The sequence below is a fragment of the Meriones unguiculatus genome, chromosome 14, assembly GCF_030254825.1.
Source record: "Meriones unguiculatus strain TT.TT164.6M chromosome 14, Bangor_MerUng_6.1, whole genome shotgun sequence".
Taxonomy (NCBI): domain Eukaryota; kingdom Metazoa; phylum Chordata; class Mammalia; order Rodentia; family Muridae; genus Meriones; species Meriones unguiculatus.
In genome coordinates, this window is record NC_083361.1 from 27,372,862 (window position 1) to 27,390,647 (window position 17,786).

At 50.9% G+C, this 17,786-nt stretch overlaps 1 protein-coding gene across 1 annotated transcript in view; it reads right to left on the bottom strand.

Moving 5' to 3' along the window:
- Positions 1 to 926: 926 nt before the first annotated feature.
- Parva (parvin alpha) overlaps positions 927 to 17,786 on the bottom strand; it is a 137,266-nt gene continuing 120,406 nt past the window's right edge. Inside the window, exons 7-13 of the mRNA XM_021627826.2 lie at positions 17,557 to 17,615; positions 16,627 to 16,646; positions 15,533 to 15,594; positions 15,022 to 15,090; positions 12,561 to 12,662; positions 11,260 to 11,332; positions 927 to 3,993 (exon numbers count right to left, since the gene is read on the bottom strand). Of these exons, the coding sequence (XP_021483501.1) occupies positions 3,917 to 3,993; positions 11,260 to 11,332; positions 12,561 to 12,662; positions 15,022 to 15,090; positions 15,533 to 15,594; positions 16,627 to 16,646; positions 17,557 to 17,615 (462 nt within the window). The 3' untranslated portion in view covers positions 927 to 3,916. The remainder of the gene's footprint in view (positions 3,994 to 11,259; positions 11,333 to 12,560; positions 12,663 to 15,021; positions 15,091 to 15,532; positions 15,595 to 16,626; positions 16,647 to 17,556; positions 17,616 to 17,786) is intronic.

The following is a 17,786-nucleotide window of genomic DNA, read 5'->3' on the forward strand; positions in this document are numbered from 1 at the left end:
TGATGTATACATGTGCGGGTGATTCATATGGGGACCACAATGTATACATGTTGGAGAGTCTAGTTATTGGGAAATTACAGCCCTGGAATTCTGTTGATGTAAATAAGCTTCAATATCCTCTGCAGGGTTAACCAAGCAACCCACAACAAAATGAGCTGATAATGACAATGCTGATTCATAATTAAAATGTCCCCGTGGCAGCGGCTGGAAGCTGCAAACAACCAATGCCGTGCTGATGGTGGCCGATAGCGAAGCCGCCTCCCTGAGTTGGAGATACACCAAGTCTACCTGCACACAGGAGCTACGTCTTTTCTTGTAGCCTGGCAGGCAGCTGGACTTCACAGGATTGCAGGGACGCAGTAACCTTTAAAAGGCTTTCTTAGTCAATTGCCACTTAGTTGACCTAATTGCGTGCAAAAATGAAACCTTAATCAAATTATACACAATTTGATTTGGTGTGTGTATGTGTGTGTGTGTGTGTGTGTGTCTCCGAGGTAGAGGATGTTTAACACATATAAAACCCTGGGTCCAGACCCCAGATCATCAGCCACAAGAAAAAAATGACACACAGTTTGCCATTACATCCCAAAGGAAGATTCAGAAAACTTCCGCGCCAGGAGCACGAGATGCCTGTGATGGTGTCTTCAGCTCCTGTTCTGAGGATGCTGCCTTCATCCCCTGCGCCGCAGCTTCCCTCCTTCCTCAAGCAGACCAGAGCTCTGCGTTGGCATGAGCAAAGTACTCAGACTCTCATTTTAAAAACGTGTAAATTCTCTATGTGAAACAATTTAGAAGATTTAACACTGTTCATTTAATGTCTCATGGAAGATGAACTCCAAGATTCAACACAATGGAAAACAATGCCATAGGAGAATATATATAACAGGCTATTTATATTGGAAAAAAAAAAACACACACAGCGAAGGTTTTGCACGTACGTTCAGGCTTTATTTGCACAGAGTCTTTCTGGAATCATGCAGAAGAAATGGATGGAGAGAGTCATCTCCAAGGATTGGGTAGAGACGGACACTTAGGGTTTTAATCACACATCACTCCTGTTTCTGGAGTTCTGTGTTACTCATTCATCAGTTATTAAAAACAACAATGATTAGCCGAGAGGGGAAAGACTCACCGGAGCATGGTGGCGCCATTCCCTAGGCTGGACTTCCAGACTGAATGAAAAGCCAGTAGGCTGAGCACCAGCCTTCACCTCTCTCTGCTTCCCATCTGCAGACGCAACAATCGCCTCACTCCTGCACCCCCACCCAGGCCCTGTATCCCCAGACTGTGAGCCAGAATGATTCTTGTCTGTTTCTTCTCCCTCCCCTTTTATTTTAGGAGATGAAAGCTGTTTGATTACTAATATTGACAATGTCTCTTCTTCAAAACCAGGCCTGCGTCTTAAGTACGAGATCCTAGAATCTAAAGGAAAACACCCATCTCCATGAGACGACAGGGTTATAAAACCAGGCATAGGCCTTGAGCGCAGGACTGAGGCAAAGACCTTACTCCTGACGCCCAGTTGTTGGGTACACTGACACGCTATTAAGAAAGTTTCCGAGTTCTGATGTGGTTTCCTTCTGCAGATAATATAAAACCCCAAAGGGGTGCCCTTAGGAAGAGTACTGTATAGTAACAGCTTGAGTACCAGGAACAAGGCCCAATCCTGGCAGCAAAGCATGTTCAAGTGGATGCAGGCCTTACTTTGTCCTACGTCAGTGCTGCTCACAGACACCAAGCCGTCATTCATATCAGTTTACTACCAGGAATTTAAAGGAGCATGAGACCAACAATAATGCTACTGAAAAAATACCATAGTTCATTAATTATGCAAAGAAGAATTCTGGTCTTGTACACAGATCAACATTAGACAGTACATTGCCTTCACATCTTAGATGCTCACAGTGCTGAGTAACAATTCCTACAACAAAAGAGTTGGGGAGAGGCACAGTGGATCTAAACACTCTGGGTTCTGAGCTGCCCTGGATGGTCAGTACAAAAAGAGACAAGAGCACGCTGGGAACGCCGTGGACAGCAGGGAGGCCAGAGTCTAGGAAGCCATCTTAGTGAATCCTCAAATTATGGAGGGCTTCACCAGATGTTTCAGTTGGCACGTGGGAAGTGTCTCATTTTGAACACTTGGTCCTCAGCTGGTGGCACTGTTGTGAAAAATTGTGAGACCTTCAAAAGGTGGAGCCTCGCTGGAGAAGGGCCTTGGGGTCTGATAACTCAGCCCCACTCCTTGTGTGTTCTCTCCTCGCTCTGACAACATGTGAGGTGAGGGGTCCTGGCTGCCATGGCGTCTCCTGCTGCCATGCTTTGCCCTCCATGACAGGCTGTGTGCCTTTATACCATGAGCCGAAATAGGCCCTTCTTCCCTGAAGTTGCTTTTATCAGAAGATTTTGTTCCAGTGAGAGATGTAGCTAAGACAAGGACAAGGTAGTTAGACACTTCTGGAGGAGGCAACCCAAGCTGGCATCTCCCTGTCACACTGTGAGAGTCGTGAGAAGACAGCAGTGGCACAGTTCATGATCCCAAGGCCTTCTCAGTTAAAGGCACGAGAGTTAGGTACCGTACCCGCAGCTCTGGATTCTAGCTCCCCACCCCAACTTTTTTGTTCCCTTAGTTCTGACCCTCTCTCTATCCACCAGCCTCTTTGCTTTCTCTGCAGGGCCTCAGTGCAGACTGCTACAGCACAACTCTACCCTTCAAAGTCGGGTCTGAGTGAAGAGATATGGGAGTGAGGAGACGAGATGCTGAGCTTTGGTTTAAATGGCTGACATTTTCCACGCCTAGAATTAGCCAGTAATTGCGTGGGGGCAGACTTAGCCAGAATGGTCTAAATGACCAATTAGAAGGCAAAAAGGCGGTCTTTTTTTTTTTTTTTAAAGTTCAAGGGTCCCTGTTGACAAGCCCTACTTCTCAGGCGATGCTCCAATGGGTCTGTGCCCAGCTCTCTGCTATGTGCAACTATACCCTACATTTGCCTAACGATAATGAATTGCGTACTTATTTTGCAGGAAAATATAGGGCACATCCATTACATGCAATCAAGCAAAAAGGCTGCAAAATGGGCACTCTATTAATTCCGAACAGAACCCTTCCCAAATGTCATCCTGCAACCGGAGCGTGGGCTTATTACCAATCTGAAGGAATTAAGGGTAATTTTCATCTGTACAAAGGATTTGAGGGACGAGGCTCCTGCTACACACACACACACACACACACACACACACACACACACTATTAATTGAGCTAAATTCAATTTGGCAATTTTAGTTTGAAATCACCCAGCCCTGACCTGGTGTGCCCTAGGCTGAGATCAGAGTGTCTTCTCTGCTAGAGGTTGCAGGTGTGTGCAGGTTAAGGCTGCTCTGCAAGGGGGTGTACACACGTGAGGACACACACAGAATGGAATGCAGTCGACCAGGTATTAACCCGCAAGTTACCCAGAGAGGGAAAGCAGCTGCTAATCGGTAGCAAGCCTTTGCATCACTGGGCCTCAGTTTCCTCATCCATATATCTCCTTTAATGGGGGCGTGAAGCTATGAGCTTGAGCATAGTAGAGACGTACCTCACTCTCTTGGTGCGGGGATTAGCTCTGATCTTTATTTCTATGCTCTGGAGGACTGTCTCTAGGCTGTCCTGATTCCCACAGAAAATGTAGGATCATCTGGGGCCTGGATTTGGATGGGGACAATTTCCCAAGTCACTCCTGGTTCAGTCCCCAGGGCCTTCAGATGTTCTTAGTGGACACTTCCTTACTGATTTTAACGTCCACTATGTCTGGGTGGTCACTGGGCTTGTGGGAGAGCGCAGAGCAAGAGACAGGAGCGAGCAGGGCAAGGCAGTTGGGAAGCTGGTCCAGATGGCCTGCACGAGAGCTGGCCAGGCAGCAGGAGGCAGCCCAGATCCTCACTCCACGTTCCGGTACTTGGTGAAGAGGTTGTAAAGCACTCGCAGCGTGGACTTCAGGTCACAGTTGACAATGTCTGCGGAGACAGAGCTCGTCAATAGCCTCTGTGGGCCACACACCCTAAAGTTGGCACTGATGGTCCCCTGCCATCCATCGCTCATCCTCACCTGCCCGGCATGGTCCTCAGATGTGGCTCATGGCCATCAGGGACAGCTGGGTGTGCAGAGGTGGGTAGGTGGGCAGTGTGAGCTCAGAATAGGCAAGCAATAAGGGAAGAAGGGCCCAGGTATTAGGGTTTCAGTCCCATGGATACAAGGCAGGCACCCAGGGTGTGACTTCACCATGCGCACGGCAGCTCTGGGCGAGAGGGGTGTTGGCCCTGGCTCTGGCCCGTCTCATCTGTCCCTAAGGCTCTTCTCCCAGCTTCTACCTTCATACAGTGCATGAGAGTGTTTACGGAGAAGGGGACACTTGAGCTGAGTGTGCTGGTGCGTGCCTTTAATCCCAGCACTTGGGAGGCAGAGGCAGGTGGATCTCTGAGTCTGAGTCAAAGAGGAAGAGAAGGAAGAAGGAGAGGGAGGAGGAAGAGGAGAAGAAAGGTGAACCACACAGGACACAGGACTCGGGCCTGCACAGGGTGGAGGGAGGCTAGGAACTAGCTTCCTTCTTCCTTCCACACCGTTATCCATCCACTTCCCCATCACAGCCTTTTCCAGGTGCCCCTCGACTCTCTGTAGGCTCCTCCACCTTCTTCCCCTCTGTCCTTCCTCAGTGAGCCTTTCTTTGAAGAACTAGAGTAAATGTAGGAAGAAAAGGCAATTCTGCTATCTAGGAATGCACAGGTGGGCTGTAAACTAAAGCCCAACAAACCCCTCCAAACACAGTGACTATGAAAAGCTGGGTATCAGGAGGTGCTAATGAAGGAAATGAGGACAGCAGGCGCCTTAGAGAGGGAGGCTGGGAAGAAAGAGGACTGTGCCATGGAAGGCAGGCACAGGGCATGTAAGACAGTTGCAACCCTCCTGTCCTGACCTAGGTGGGCTGCCTCTCTGTTCCTGTGTCGTTTAAAAATAAAAATAGCACTTGAAAGTATAAGCGTGAAGGTCACAGGTCACATGAGGCACGGTGCCCTAAGATAATACCTAACGTGGGCTCCAAGGTGGGAGAGATGGTCCAAAACCACTGGGGAGAAGGTGGGAAGTCAGAGCCCCTGGAGGGCTGGGTGGGGGTTCTCTTGGCCTTGAGACTGTGGCTGCAGCTCCAAAAGCCGCATGCCCTGAAGTCCGGACTCAGGCGCCAAGCACTACACAGCTGCAAGATGAGGGTCCCGAGCTGCAGACTGCCTTAGAGGCCTCTCCTCATGTCTGATTCTGGGATCCTGCTCGCAGACCAAGCCTACTCTACCCCAGCTGTGTCCAGATGCACACCCAAATCCCCTACTGACAGAAATGGGCTACCAGGACAGCTGGAGAGGCATGGAGCCCAAAGCTTCACCCTTTTGGCTTCTTTTCGGTCTCCACTTGAGACCCTGGCTGGTGGCAGGGCTCTGCCATGGTGCCCTGCTTGTGCTGCCTCAAGTCCCAGCAGAATCACCTTCTTTCTGGTGCAGTTTTATGGAATCTGGGCTGATTGCTGTTCTCTCCACTCATGGGGGGTTGCGAACACTGGGATTACACACTGGGGGCAGTTCTGGGAAGGCAGGTCTACACAGATTCGGGGAATTTGTCTTTTCTCTTTCTCCTCTTCTCAACACGTGTTTGTACGTGTACCTGCATATCTGTATGTGTACCTCATGTGTGCAGGTACCATGGAGGCCAAAAGAGGGCGCCAGATCCCCTGCAGCTGAGTTAGGCATGCTTGCGCTGCCTGATGTGGAAGCTGGGAACCAAACCTAGGGCCTCTGGAATAGCAGCAAGTGCTCTAAACCATCCAGCCTCTACCTCTGCCTGTTAAAGCCAGGTGAATTCTGAAATTGACAGGGAAAACCAGTGTTCAACAGGAGAGGACATCTGCACTGGACATTCTATTTCAACTTAACGTCAATTAAGGTTTGATGCCCATCTTCACCACCCCCTGATATCCCAGCGGTCAACTTCTCTGGACCTGTTTTCTTACTGGTAAAACTGGAAACAGTTTTATGATGAATGCCTAGAATGCATTAGGTACGCGTTTAATAAAAACCTTCCAGTGTTCCCACCATTGCTCATTAACAGAGCTGGTACATACAGCTGTGTCATGCACACACAGAATTGGCAGGGGTCACCATTCACGGAGAAGCCCTGCTTCCTTAGGTTCTGAGTTGATTCTCCGTCTCCGTCACCATTACCAGGTACATGTGGAAATGAAGGGATAAATGCTTTGTATATGTTCTCACCAAGAAAGCCAACTGCTGGGCATCTAGGCTGACCCAGGCAGATTAGCAGAGCACCCAGAGACTGAGCTATCTCGGCAGGGGAAAGGCTGTGGGTGCCTGGGAATATACAGATGCTTGGTGCTATGTAAACAGAGTCCATCAAAGCCCCAGTTGAATCAACTGTGAGATAAGTGACCTCTGTGGGCTGGTCCAGAACTACTCTCTGGGAGCATACAGTCAGGGCCGAGGCTAAGGAGAACCAGGTCAGAGCCAAAACAGCTCTAGGAGAAGATAGCCCTGGGCTAGGGAAAGGGTTCCCCAGCTCCTCTTCCTTCTCCTGGGAACCAGGGACTCCACCTATCCAGGAACCATACGTGTTGAAGATATTATGGGCACATATTATTATTATTATTATTATTATTATATTCATCTATTTGAGTACAGGACTGGAAATCAGGAGACAATTTTAGGGAATTGCTCCTGTTCTTCTACCACATGGGTTCTAGGGAAACTCAGCTGTCAGGCTTGGTAGCAAGCACCTTTGTGTACTGAGCCATCTTGCCAATCCTATTTTTTAAAATAATTAATTGATTTTGTTTTAGACAGGGTTTCTTTGTGCAGCCTTGGCTGTCCTAAAACTAGCTCTGTAAACCAGGCTAGCCTCAAACTCACAGAGATCTGGCTGCCTCTGCCTCCTGAGTCCTGGGATTGAAAGTGTGCACCTCCACAACGACTAAACTTTTTTTTTCCTGCTTAATAGAACATATTGAGTAGTTGTGGGCTTCCATGAGGTATCTCTGTCTGTGAAGCTTTTACGTGATGATTAAGCCAATATAATTAGTATGCTTATCACTAGTTATTCCTTTGTTTTGAGAACATTCAAAAATCGTCTCACACCTGCTCCCCTGCACCCCAAGCTTCTGATGAGCATTACCCCACTTTTGGATCCTGCACGTGACAAAGACGGCATGATATTTGCTTTTCCCATCTGGCTTATTTCACTTAAGCTCACATCTTCCAAGCTTATGTATGTTGCCACAAACAGCAACAATTCAACCTCTTTCACGGCTGAACGGTACTCCACAGTTCCTATGTGCTTATCCACTGACGGGCACTTAGGTCTCTTCCATCTTCTGGCTGCTGTGACTCAAACTGCAGAGAACAGGCACCTGCAAGTATGTCTCTGACACACTCAATTCATCTCTAGTCCCAGGAGTGGGCTGGCTACATTGCACAGAAGCTCCATTTACAGTTTTCCGAGGATGACCCCCTACCATTTTCCACAGCGGCGGCAGGACTAACGGACAACGCCACCAGCAAAGTGAAAGGGCTCTACCGTTGGAATTCTCTCCTGTGGCCACGCATACCTGTGAATGGAGCTGTGGGGCCTTAGGGTATTCTAACTTCCTGTTCCTGTTGTAACAAATAATCTCAGATCTGGTGACCTACAACACAGATTTGTCACCTCCGAGTTCTAGGTGTCAAAAGTCCGCAGCGGGCTTCTCTGGGCTGCAGTCAAGGCACTGACTTGGTCTCTAGGGCTCAGGGTAGAACCCTTCCCACCGGCTTCCCCTGCCACTGATTCTGCCCGCGTGCCTTGGCTTGTGGCCCCTTTCCACCTTGCAGTCAGCAGTGGCCAGGCAAGCCTGCCTCACACCCCATCACTCTGATGTTCTTGTAGCTTGTCAGGATGGCTGTGATGATATGGGGGCTCCTGGGATGGTCTGGAAGGATCTTCTTGTCTCAAGAGCACCAGTTCAATGTCTGCCAAGTTCCTTTTGCCAAGGTAATGTGTATAGGTTATACAAAGAGTACGGTGGGGACCCTTGGGGCATGGGGTACCTTGCTTGCCACGCAGGGTGTTGGAGATACCCAGCAACATCAGATGAAGACAGTTTTCCAACACAGCTGTGGCTGTTCCCCCTTGCCCCTGCAGTTTCTATGGCTCCATGTCTTTGAGAAGATCTGATTTCGAGGAGGCTATTACCGTCAGCTCTGCACACTGTAATCCAGGACTATGGGGAAGGCGGCTGAGGCAGCTTTCACATTTCTGGACACAGACCAAGTCCACCCATGCTGAGCTGACAGGGCCAACTGCCCTGCCATTGGCTGGTGCTCGCTGCACAGCCTGTCCCAGCTGGCAGACCCCTCGCCGTTTGCGTATGTCACGCTGGCTGTCCACAGTTTGATCCTGACCGCACTGGGCTTCTCCGGAGTCCTATCCTGCCTGGCACACTGGGATCTTGACCATATTCAATGACGAGGCCCCTTGAATGGTGGGAATAGCGGGACGTGTGCATTTGAAGACGTGTCGCCCTCAGTAACAAACCGCTCGTCTGACATCAATAGTCCCCACTCTTATTTCTCCTCCTTGATTTTTCTGACCCTCCCTTCCTTTTCTCTCCTCATTTCCCTTCCTTTCCTCTCCTCTCTCATCCATACTGGGTATTAAACCCAGGTCCTATCCTCAGCCTTCATTTACATGTTAGTTTGAGACAGTGTCTCACTAAGGTTGGCCAGGTTGGCTTTGAATCACTCTCTAAGTTCTACTTCAGCCTCTCTTGTTCCTGTGTTCTGGGGATTACAGTCCTGTGCTCCTAGGCTGGTTCCTCACCTGGATTTCAGTTGCTCCATTGGCTATGAATGTGATGCTTAAGCTTGTTAGATCCCTGAAAGGCTCCAGGCAGCATGGTGTGTGTGTGTGTGTGTGTGTGTGTGTGTGTGTGTGTGTGTGTGTGTGCGCGTGTGTGAATTACAGAGCTCTGAGGCCTCCTGACTCAGCAGCTTGCCATGAGAAATGTCTCCATCATGGTGTCTGGACCTGGAGACATCCTCGAAGGACCCATAATGTCTGCAGTGTAGACTAGGAAGTCACATCTCCCAGGAAGAAAGAGGAAAGCCAGAGGGAACGCTGGGATCGGCTGCTTACTGAGTCCAGCCTCATAGAGCACCACTTCAGCAACCACCCCCCCTTTACGCCCTGGAAATTTTCTGCACGGGCATGATGCCCAGGGCAACAACAAATAAGACACATGTGTTTTTCCACTGCTGTCGCTCGGGAAGCTTCAGATTAAGTAAGTGGGTCAATAATTACATTCGAAAGCTCATCCGTATACAAAACAGCCCTATAGACGGACACTGGGGGAGTTCTCCCTGTCCAGAGGGAAACAAAGGCCCACACACCAACGCATCAGGACAGGCCTCTCCGGTCGGTCGGCAGGCTGGAAGTTTCCACAAAGCAGCTGAAGGAGCCAACCACAGAAAGCGAAGCTGGAGCTGGAGCGTCAGCTCAGCCATTAAAGGCTAAGCTCACAACCCAAAATATAAGGAAATGAAGCCAGCGTACTCCAAGCCAGGAGCTGGGGCTGCTGCAGGATGCTAGAGCCCATCCATAGGAGCATTAGGAAGGAGAAGCTGGCCAGGGAGAATGCTCCTGGGGCCACCGTCACTCTATGGGCACGGGACAAGGTGTGAAGGAAGCATTGATGTAATCAGCTGGAGCTGATAGGACCCAGGCCTGCAGGAGGCACATACTAGGGTCCCTGTCCCTGTCTGGGCCCATGGTTCATTCCTTCACCCTGGTGTCAATCATACTTCTTGCCAGACATTCTGTTGTATCCTGACTGTCCTGGGGTCTATCACACTGCTCCTTACTGTACCCAGACAGAAAGGGACCCTATCCTCCAGCCACACAGCCTCTGTGTTACCCTGCCTTGACCACTCCCATGACATGATTTGGGCAGCTAATGATGCTTTCCTTCCTCCGGTTAGGGGCAGGAGCCTTGAGGGTAGGGGCGGACTTCTCTTTACGCATATGATGACGTGCAGGGTCCCAGACTGGTGAGACAAGTGTAGGTGCAGGGTCTGGAAGGCAGACCTTGGATAGGAGGCAAGGAAGCGGCTTGGTGCAGGAGCCATGACCTTTGTTTGCCCCATGCCTTTTGGTGACCAGAAAGGCGCAGGCACAAAGCCCTGTGGATGGCCTCCTCGGAGTCCCAGCCTGATAGACGTTACCTGCAGCCCAGGGTCAACCTCCCAGCGCCGACTCCATGGAGAACTGCGGCAAGTGACACAGAGAGTGTGTACCAGGGTGATGACGAACAGTGACGTGCCTCGCACTCCCAAACGTACACTCGCAGCCAGTGGCGGCACTGCAGGTGTGCCTGAGCACGCGCGTCTGCTTTGACTTCCCCTGATCTCACACAGTCGACCCTCGGTACCCACGGGCTCCACGTGTGTGGATACAGGCAACGGTGTGTAGAAAACATTTTTAGAAAGTTTTAAGGCCGGAGTGACAGCTCAGTGCTTAGGAGTGTCTGTTTCACAACCCCAATGACCTGAGCTCATATCCATATCCCCAGCAATCTGGGAGAGGGCCTGTATGCTGTGAGAGGATTCCTGGGGCTTGCTGGCGCCAGCCTCGCTGGAAAAAACAAAACAAAACAAAACAAAAAACAAACCCCAAAGCTACAGGTTCAAGGAGACCCTGCCTCAAAGGTAGAAAGTAACAGAGGAGGACCTCTATGGCCTCTGTGTACACACACACACACACACACACACACACACACACACCTCTGAGAAAGTGAGACACAGAGAGACAGAGAGGAAAAGAAACAGAGAGAGAAGGGAGAAGGAAGCACATGCTCAGAGAGAGCGAGAGAGACTGCATCTGTACTGAACAGGTCAGACTTTCCCTCGTGTCATTATTTCCTCAACAAAGCTACATAACAACTATTTCCATAATACTCACATGGCGATAGATGTAATTAACAGTTGCACAGGTGGCTGAACGACTGTGGGAGAGGGAGCTTGGATTCTCTGACCATACCCAACCATCTTAAGGGACTTGCCTGTCCTTGGACTCTGGTATTCTTGTAGGGTTTTAGAACAAACTGCCCATATATACTGAGAGATTACTGTATTTGTCACCCAGACCCCATAAATGAGGGTCCCACCCCACCAGCACAGACCCAGGGAAGGGCAAAGTACCTTCTGGCCTAGGCTTAGGCTTTTCCAGCCCTCCATCTTGCATGAGTTCAAAGGCAAAGGAGACATTCAGGACCTGGCAAGACAGATGCATGGATATGTCATTGCACACCTCCCGGACCCCAGGACCCTGGGATGCCAGGATCCTGTTTTCAGGATCCTGGGATGCTAGGACCTATTCCTGGAGAGCCTGGGAGCCTTGCACCATAGCTATGGGCCTGAGGCTAGTCTGTCTGTGGCTAGAGAAATGGGCTGGCTGTGCTGAGAGTGGCCGTGCTGATCTTAGCCACCACCATGAGGGCTCTTTCTGTCCCACTCCATCCCTGCATCAATTGTCAGGACTCCAAATCCAGGGATAACCTGAATATATTTGTCAGGGTCAGGTGGCAAGGCAGGTTCAAGGCGCCCTCCACCAAATGCCTTTTGTCCAGTCAAGCGGGATAGCGGCGGGCTCCGAGGGGCTGCAGAACCAGACTAGCCCAAAACAAAACAAAATCACCCAGTTGTTTACAAAGGGGCTGGAGACTCAGCTCACTTTCTAGCAACACACACACACACACACACACACACACACACACGCACACACACGCATTCACACACATACTCATGTATACACTCACACACACACACACACACACACACACACACACACACACACTCACACACACACTCACAGGCGCACTCACACACTCCTGTAATGCCAGCATTTAGGACAATAAGGCAGGGGCACTGCTGTGAGTCTGAGGCCAGCTTTCATTACAATCTAAGTCCCAGGCCAGTCTGGGCTACAGGGTGACCTTCGTCTCAAATGGCCTCTCTTTCCTCCACCAAAACGGAAAAGACCCAGGGCTTAGAAAGATGGCTAATTGGTTAAGAGGGCCTGAGTTTTGTTCTGAGCACCCATGTGGCTCACAACTGCCAGCACCGGGGGACTCAGCGCCCTTATCTGGCCTCCACAGCACCAAAGCACACACATGCACACACATATATATGCACACACACAATGCACAGAAGAACCAGCCTGGCTATGGACCTCAGGGCTAACTGGCCCGGGAGCTACCTTTGCTGTCACCTCTGACAGAGACAAGGCTGGCTGTGCATCCGCAGGAGCACAAGGCAGGCACAGATGAAAGGCAAAGAACAGGGTTCAGGATGCCTGGAGCCTGCAGGCGGCTCTCCAGAGAGGCTCTGACTCCAGCCAGCAGAGGCCTGGCCAGGAGCCTGCGTCCACCTCGTCCTGGGCAGGCCCAGCGTAGGTGAGCTGAGCACGGGCTGTGGGCTCCCCCAGGGCCCCTCCTCCTTACCTTCTGTTCAAAGCTGTCAGGGGTCAGGAAGAAGCTGTGCAGTGGCACGAAGTAGCCCTCAAGGAGCCCCATGAGCAGCACCAGGTAGACCCCATCTGCAAACTGCGGAGAGACCCAGGCATTAGCAGGAGCCACCTTCACCACCCAAGGCCACCTCAGCAGGCAGGCTGCTGGCGTGAGTGAGGGCAAGGGGAGGTGGGGAGCTCCTGGGGGGCCAAGGTGGAAGAGGCCTAGCTTAGTCCTCAGCAAATCCTGTGGAAGGAACACCAAATGAATGTACCCCACTCTACAGGTGAGAAAAGTGAGGTGCAGGGGATGGCCACCCTGCCTGTTTGGAAGGGGCACCATTGCATGGAGATGTCAGGAGGGATGTCAGGCAAGGAGAGTGACGTGAGGGTCCTCAGTTACTCTGCTTTTGAACGTGGTGGCAAAACCTGAGCCTGGCTTCTGTGTCCCTTCCTTGGGATTCCACAGGTGGACTAGTAAAGTATAGAATTATAGTGTCTAAAGCACCTGGGGACCTGCTTTGCTGTCTGGAAAATGACAAAGTGACTGGGATTCTTGCTGACCAAACAGAACTCTTATTAAGGGCCACAGAAAGGGGCTTGAGGTCCAGTCCTTTTCAAGGAAATGGTGCTACTGGGGGTGGGGAACTGAGCCAAAAGACCAGACTCTTGGGCTAAGTATAGAACGCTTTGTTCTAGGGAGGAGAGCTGCAGATCCTGGGTGATCGGGGCATTTTGGAAGGACTCGGTGTTGAGGTGAGCAGAGATGTCTGTCAGGCGCTTATCTGATATCTTAGCACCCCTCAGAGGATGCTGGGCCACCACCTGTCTGTAGACCACAGATGCTAGAGTTTGCAAGCCACACTTCCTACTGTCACCCTATTAAGAGAGTGAAGTGGACTAGTTTTTGGGTCTGGAGCATCTTCATTAAACTTCCTAGAATAAGGCAGGGGGCCTCGAGCTCAGCTGGAACTAAAGCAGTCCTCTATACTCTCCTGGGTCACTTCGGGCGGGTGAGGCCTGTGCCTGGCATCCCATGCCACCTGGGTAGGTCCTGGAGAGCGGAGCTCAGAATCTGTGTGGAGCTCAGAGCCTCTGCAGTGAGGCAAGTAGCAAGCCTGGGCCTGGCTGTGGCTGGAGTAGGCTAACGTGGAATGCAACCAGCCTGTGAGCCAGGAGGGCTAGGCTGACTCTGCTCAGAGGGAAAGGCAGATGGTGGCTCCCTGCCTGCTGGTTCTGCAGACTAGGTGGGAAGGAGGTGGACGCTGCAGACAGATGCCGGAGTGCCAAGCAGTGCCCGCTCAGACAGCAGCCCTGGCCCCCAGACACTGGAACGTTCCAAAGATCACCTCAGCTACTTTTCTAGGACTCTTCTGGATTGTCCCAGAGCTCAGACATACAGGAAGAGAGCCCAGTGAGGCCTGGAGTGGGCTCAATAGGACAGAAAACGCTCACACTGCATGTCAGGCAGCGGCAGCTCACCCAGGAGGAGAGGCTCGGGGACTCGGATACACAAAGGTGTATGTATAGGTAGAAATGACTGCAGCAGGCTCTGGCCAGGGGGCAGGAGACACCACTTGGTAGTCTCTTTTACTGCTCTAGTAGGGCTAGTAAGACAAACGCCAGAAGCCGTGTCTCCTAAGAGTGCTGGGCTGGGCAGTGAACAGTCTTGCATGGCCTACAGATCATTTGCTTGGCACTTTTCCAAATCACCACTGCCAGCTTGGGGGGGGGGGTGTCACGGTGCCCCAGCCCTAGCCGAGATCTTTGGTAGGTTGCCTCTGGCCCAATGGATGGCCCTATGCCTAGGTGAATTTGGGAGGTTCTAATTGAACTCAGGAGGTTATTAAAAAAAGAAAAAAAAAAAAAAAAGAAGAGGAAAACATAAAGTTGGAAGGGGGACTGGGGTGTCTGGGAGGAGATGGGAAGAGAGAATAAGGCAGGTATGGTCTAAATGTATTATATTAATGTGTGAACCGATCAAAGAGTAAAATAATGACAAAACCCTACCGATGTCCTTCCAAGAAAGGGTGAGTGTTAGGGGCTGCAGTTAAAGACAGGACAGATAATTCAGCACAGGGCAGGGGAGAGAACGGTGGTGACTGTCCTCTAACCGTGACACAACCCCATTTTAGTTGCTCCAAACGAGTGAATATCACTTCAAGATCCCCCTCTGAACAGACGAACATAGGGTGCTGCTCCTAAAACTCCCTGCATTTAGCCAGCGGACAGTGGTGATTCGAGACAGCAAACTTGTTTGGAGGGAGCTAGTCAGGGGTGGAGAGAGAGTAAGCTTGGCCATGCACTGCATGTCTCGTATAGATTAGACAGAAGACCTTCCTGTGATGTTCTAAAGTCAGCCTGGGGAAAGCCCCCACCTGGTTCAGCTCTCCGGGAAGAATACATCCCACATCTCATCCCTCTGCCTGGAAAGCTTTCTAGTCCTCGTCACTCACCTGCGTCTCAAGTTCCGTGACCTCCAGGTTTAGTTTATTCAGATGCTTGTTCACGAACGTGATGAGGGTCTGAAAGAGAAGCGCAGAGGCACTGAGGTGGAGACCTCCGTGTGTGGAAGGGCCCTGGGGTCATGGAGAGGCTCAGGCTCTTGGTTAGGCAGCCCACATGAGACACAGGCTGGGAGTCCTGAGAGACAGGGTGACAGACACGGAGAGTATCCATTTGGGGCCATCCAGGAGAAGGGGAATTGAGAAGAGGGCAAGAGACAATTACTGATCCCTGCTTTGGTAGCACTTCCTGTGCCCAGGGAGAGGAAGAATTCTGTGTGAGGGGCAGAGAAGACAGAGTCAGTGTGAGTGGGAAGATGATGTGGGCACCCTGCTGGACTCTGGATGACTAACCAGTGACCAAGAGAGGGAAAAGATGTCCAGGTCTCCCCAGGTGCAAGCTGGGGTTTTCTCGTGCAGTGTGGGGTCCCATCCCTGGCTGCCCCAGGCACCACTGGCCTACCTTCTTCACCACATTGAGCTTGTCGGGCGCATGGTCGAACAGCGTGTCGAAGGCATCGCGCTCTGAAACAGGGAAACACGCCATGCACTGAAGCGTGTAGCCGGCTACCACAGGGAATCTCTGATTCTTAGCCCAGAGCCCCTGTCCGCGTGTCCAGCTGATGCTTGCTTCTAAGCAGGCTGACCTGGGCTTGGACCTTCCTCCTCACTTCCATCCCACTACGTCCCAGTGCCGTCACAGCTCTAAAGTGTTTCTGACATTCTCTGGTCATTTGTTATCCAAACATCAAATTGCTTTGGCTAACATTCAAGACAATTGTCCTGGTAGGGGCAGAGGTGAGGGCACAAGGGCCCAGTGCCTTCCAGGATAGAACAAAAGACTCTTTCTGGGGTTCCAAGTCAACCCCTGTGTGCCTCAGTTTCCCCTTCTACCAAACATCATCTGAAAGATAAGCCTTCCCCAGGCGGGTGGTAGGTATAAAACACATGTGTCCTCCCAATGGAGTTTTTAGTATAATAAAAATATTTCATGAGGTCACCAAGTCTTGGGCTCACAGATCATAGCCAAGCCATGCTCCTGGCATGGAATCTTCTCGCTGTGGTGCCAGGTTCTTAGAACCAGAGGTGCCCCCACAGAAGGGCATGAAGGCAGGGGTAGGGAGCATTTCTAGAAGCAAGCTGGGCTGGGGAGGGTCTGGAACCCAAGGTCGGCATTTTCCACTTGGGCACTGATGGGCAAAGCTGAGATTGCTAGGAAGGTAAGTGTGTGTGTGTGTGTGTGTGTGTGTGTGTGTGTGTGTGTGTGTGATCTTTGGCCCTCGGGGCCTCTACAAACAAGCCTGAAGTTCTGGGAGATGGGATCTGTGATGGGGATGAAGGAGGTGATGTAGGGGACTCCCAAGTGTGTCCAAACATCTCTTCCTAAACTTCCGTGCCAGGCTAAGTCTGCTGTGCTGGGGCCAGATCTGTGCTGATGAGCGAGTGTCCCCCCAACCCCCAGCCAGTGTGTCCCCAGCTGGGGCAGACACACATCAGACAGCAGAACCAGCTGGCTTCCCCTAGGCCCCCAAAGCCAGACAAGCTCAGCACACTCACCATGTCTTCCGGAAAGGGCCCTGAAAGAAAGGGAGAAGGAATCCAGTTATACAGTAGGTGTGACACAAGAGAGAGCTCACGTGGCCAGCGAGTCCCAGGAGCCTCCTGTCTCTGCCTCCCCAGTGGTGGGATAGCAGGTGCACCTAGCTCTGCTCGGCTTTTCACACAGGTGCTGGGGATCTGAACTCATGCACGTTTGTGGGGCAGACACTTTGTCATCTCCCCATCCTCAAGGCAAAGCTTTTACAGTTCCTCATCTTCAAATTTCCAAAACTAAATAGGATGATAAAACCGAGCCAGGTGCAGTGGCACACACCTGTAACCCCAGCACTCTGGGAGGCAGAGGCAGGTGGATCTCTGTGAGTTTGAGACCAGCCTTCTCTACAGAGTGAGTCCAGGACAGCCAAGACTACACAGAGAAACCCTGTTTTGAAAAACTAAAACAACAGCAACAACAACAAAACCCAAACCAAACCAAACCAAACCAAAACCCAAAAGACATCTGTAAGGTAGAGAGGGCTTTCTGGGTCGTGGTACATGACCAAATAAATCAGATTTAAGAAGAAGGGCGGGAGAAACACATCATCCTCTTGAAGATTAACAATTCTGATTGGCCCCATGTTTAACATATGACAATTTCAGGCTGGTTAGTTTTTTGGGGGGTTATACTTTTTTTCCTGGAGTGCCACAAAATTAGAATTTTCAATCATGGCTAATTCTCCTCTCCCTCTTTCCCCACCCAAGGCTGTACCTTAAGCAGCACGAGGCATGTTTTGAATGCACAGGAAAGGCTAAGCTATAATCATCGGCTGCAGCTTAATCCCTCCTGCAATCCCAATAAATGAAAACTAAATATCAGCAAATGGGTGAATTTCAGAGAAACATCTGTGTTCCATTACAGACTCGCTGGCAACAATGGTGTTGACATACTCTGTGTTACCAGTTATTTCCTCTTGGATTTGTCGAGACTGGAGGATCCCTTCTCGTTTCTGAAATGGAGAAGGGAAGAGAACAAAACAGGCTTTAGCAATACTGAAACGGCTGGCATTCCTGACGTGGAGAAGGCTGATGTTTTAGGAGGGGGTCAAGAGATGAGAAGATTCAGGAAGGGGAAATGCAGTGATTTGGGGTGGGGGAAGGGGGCTGGCTATGCCAGCATC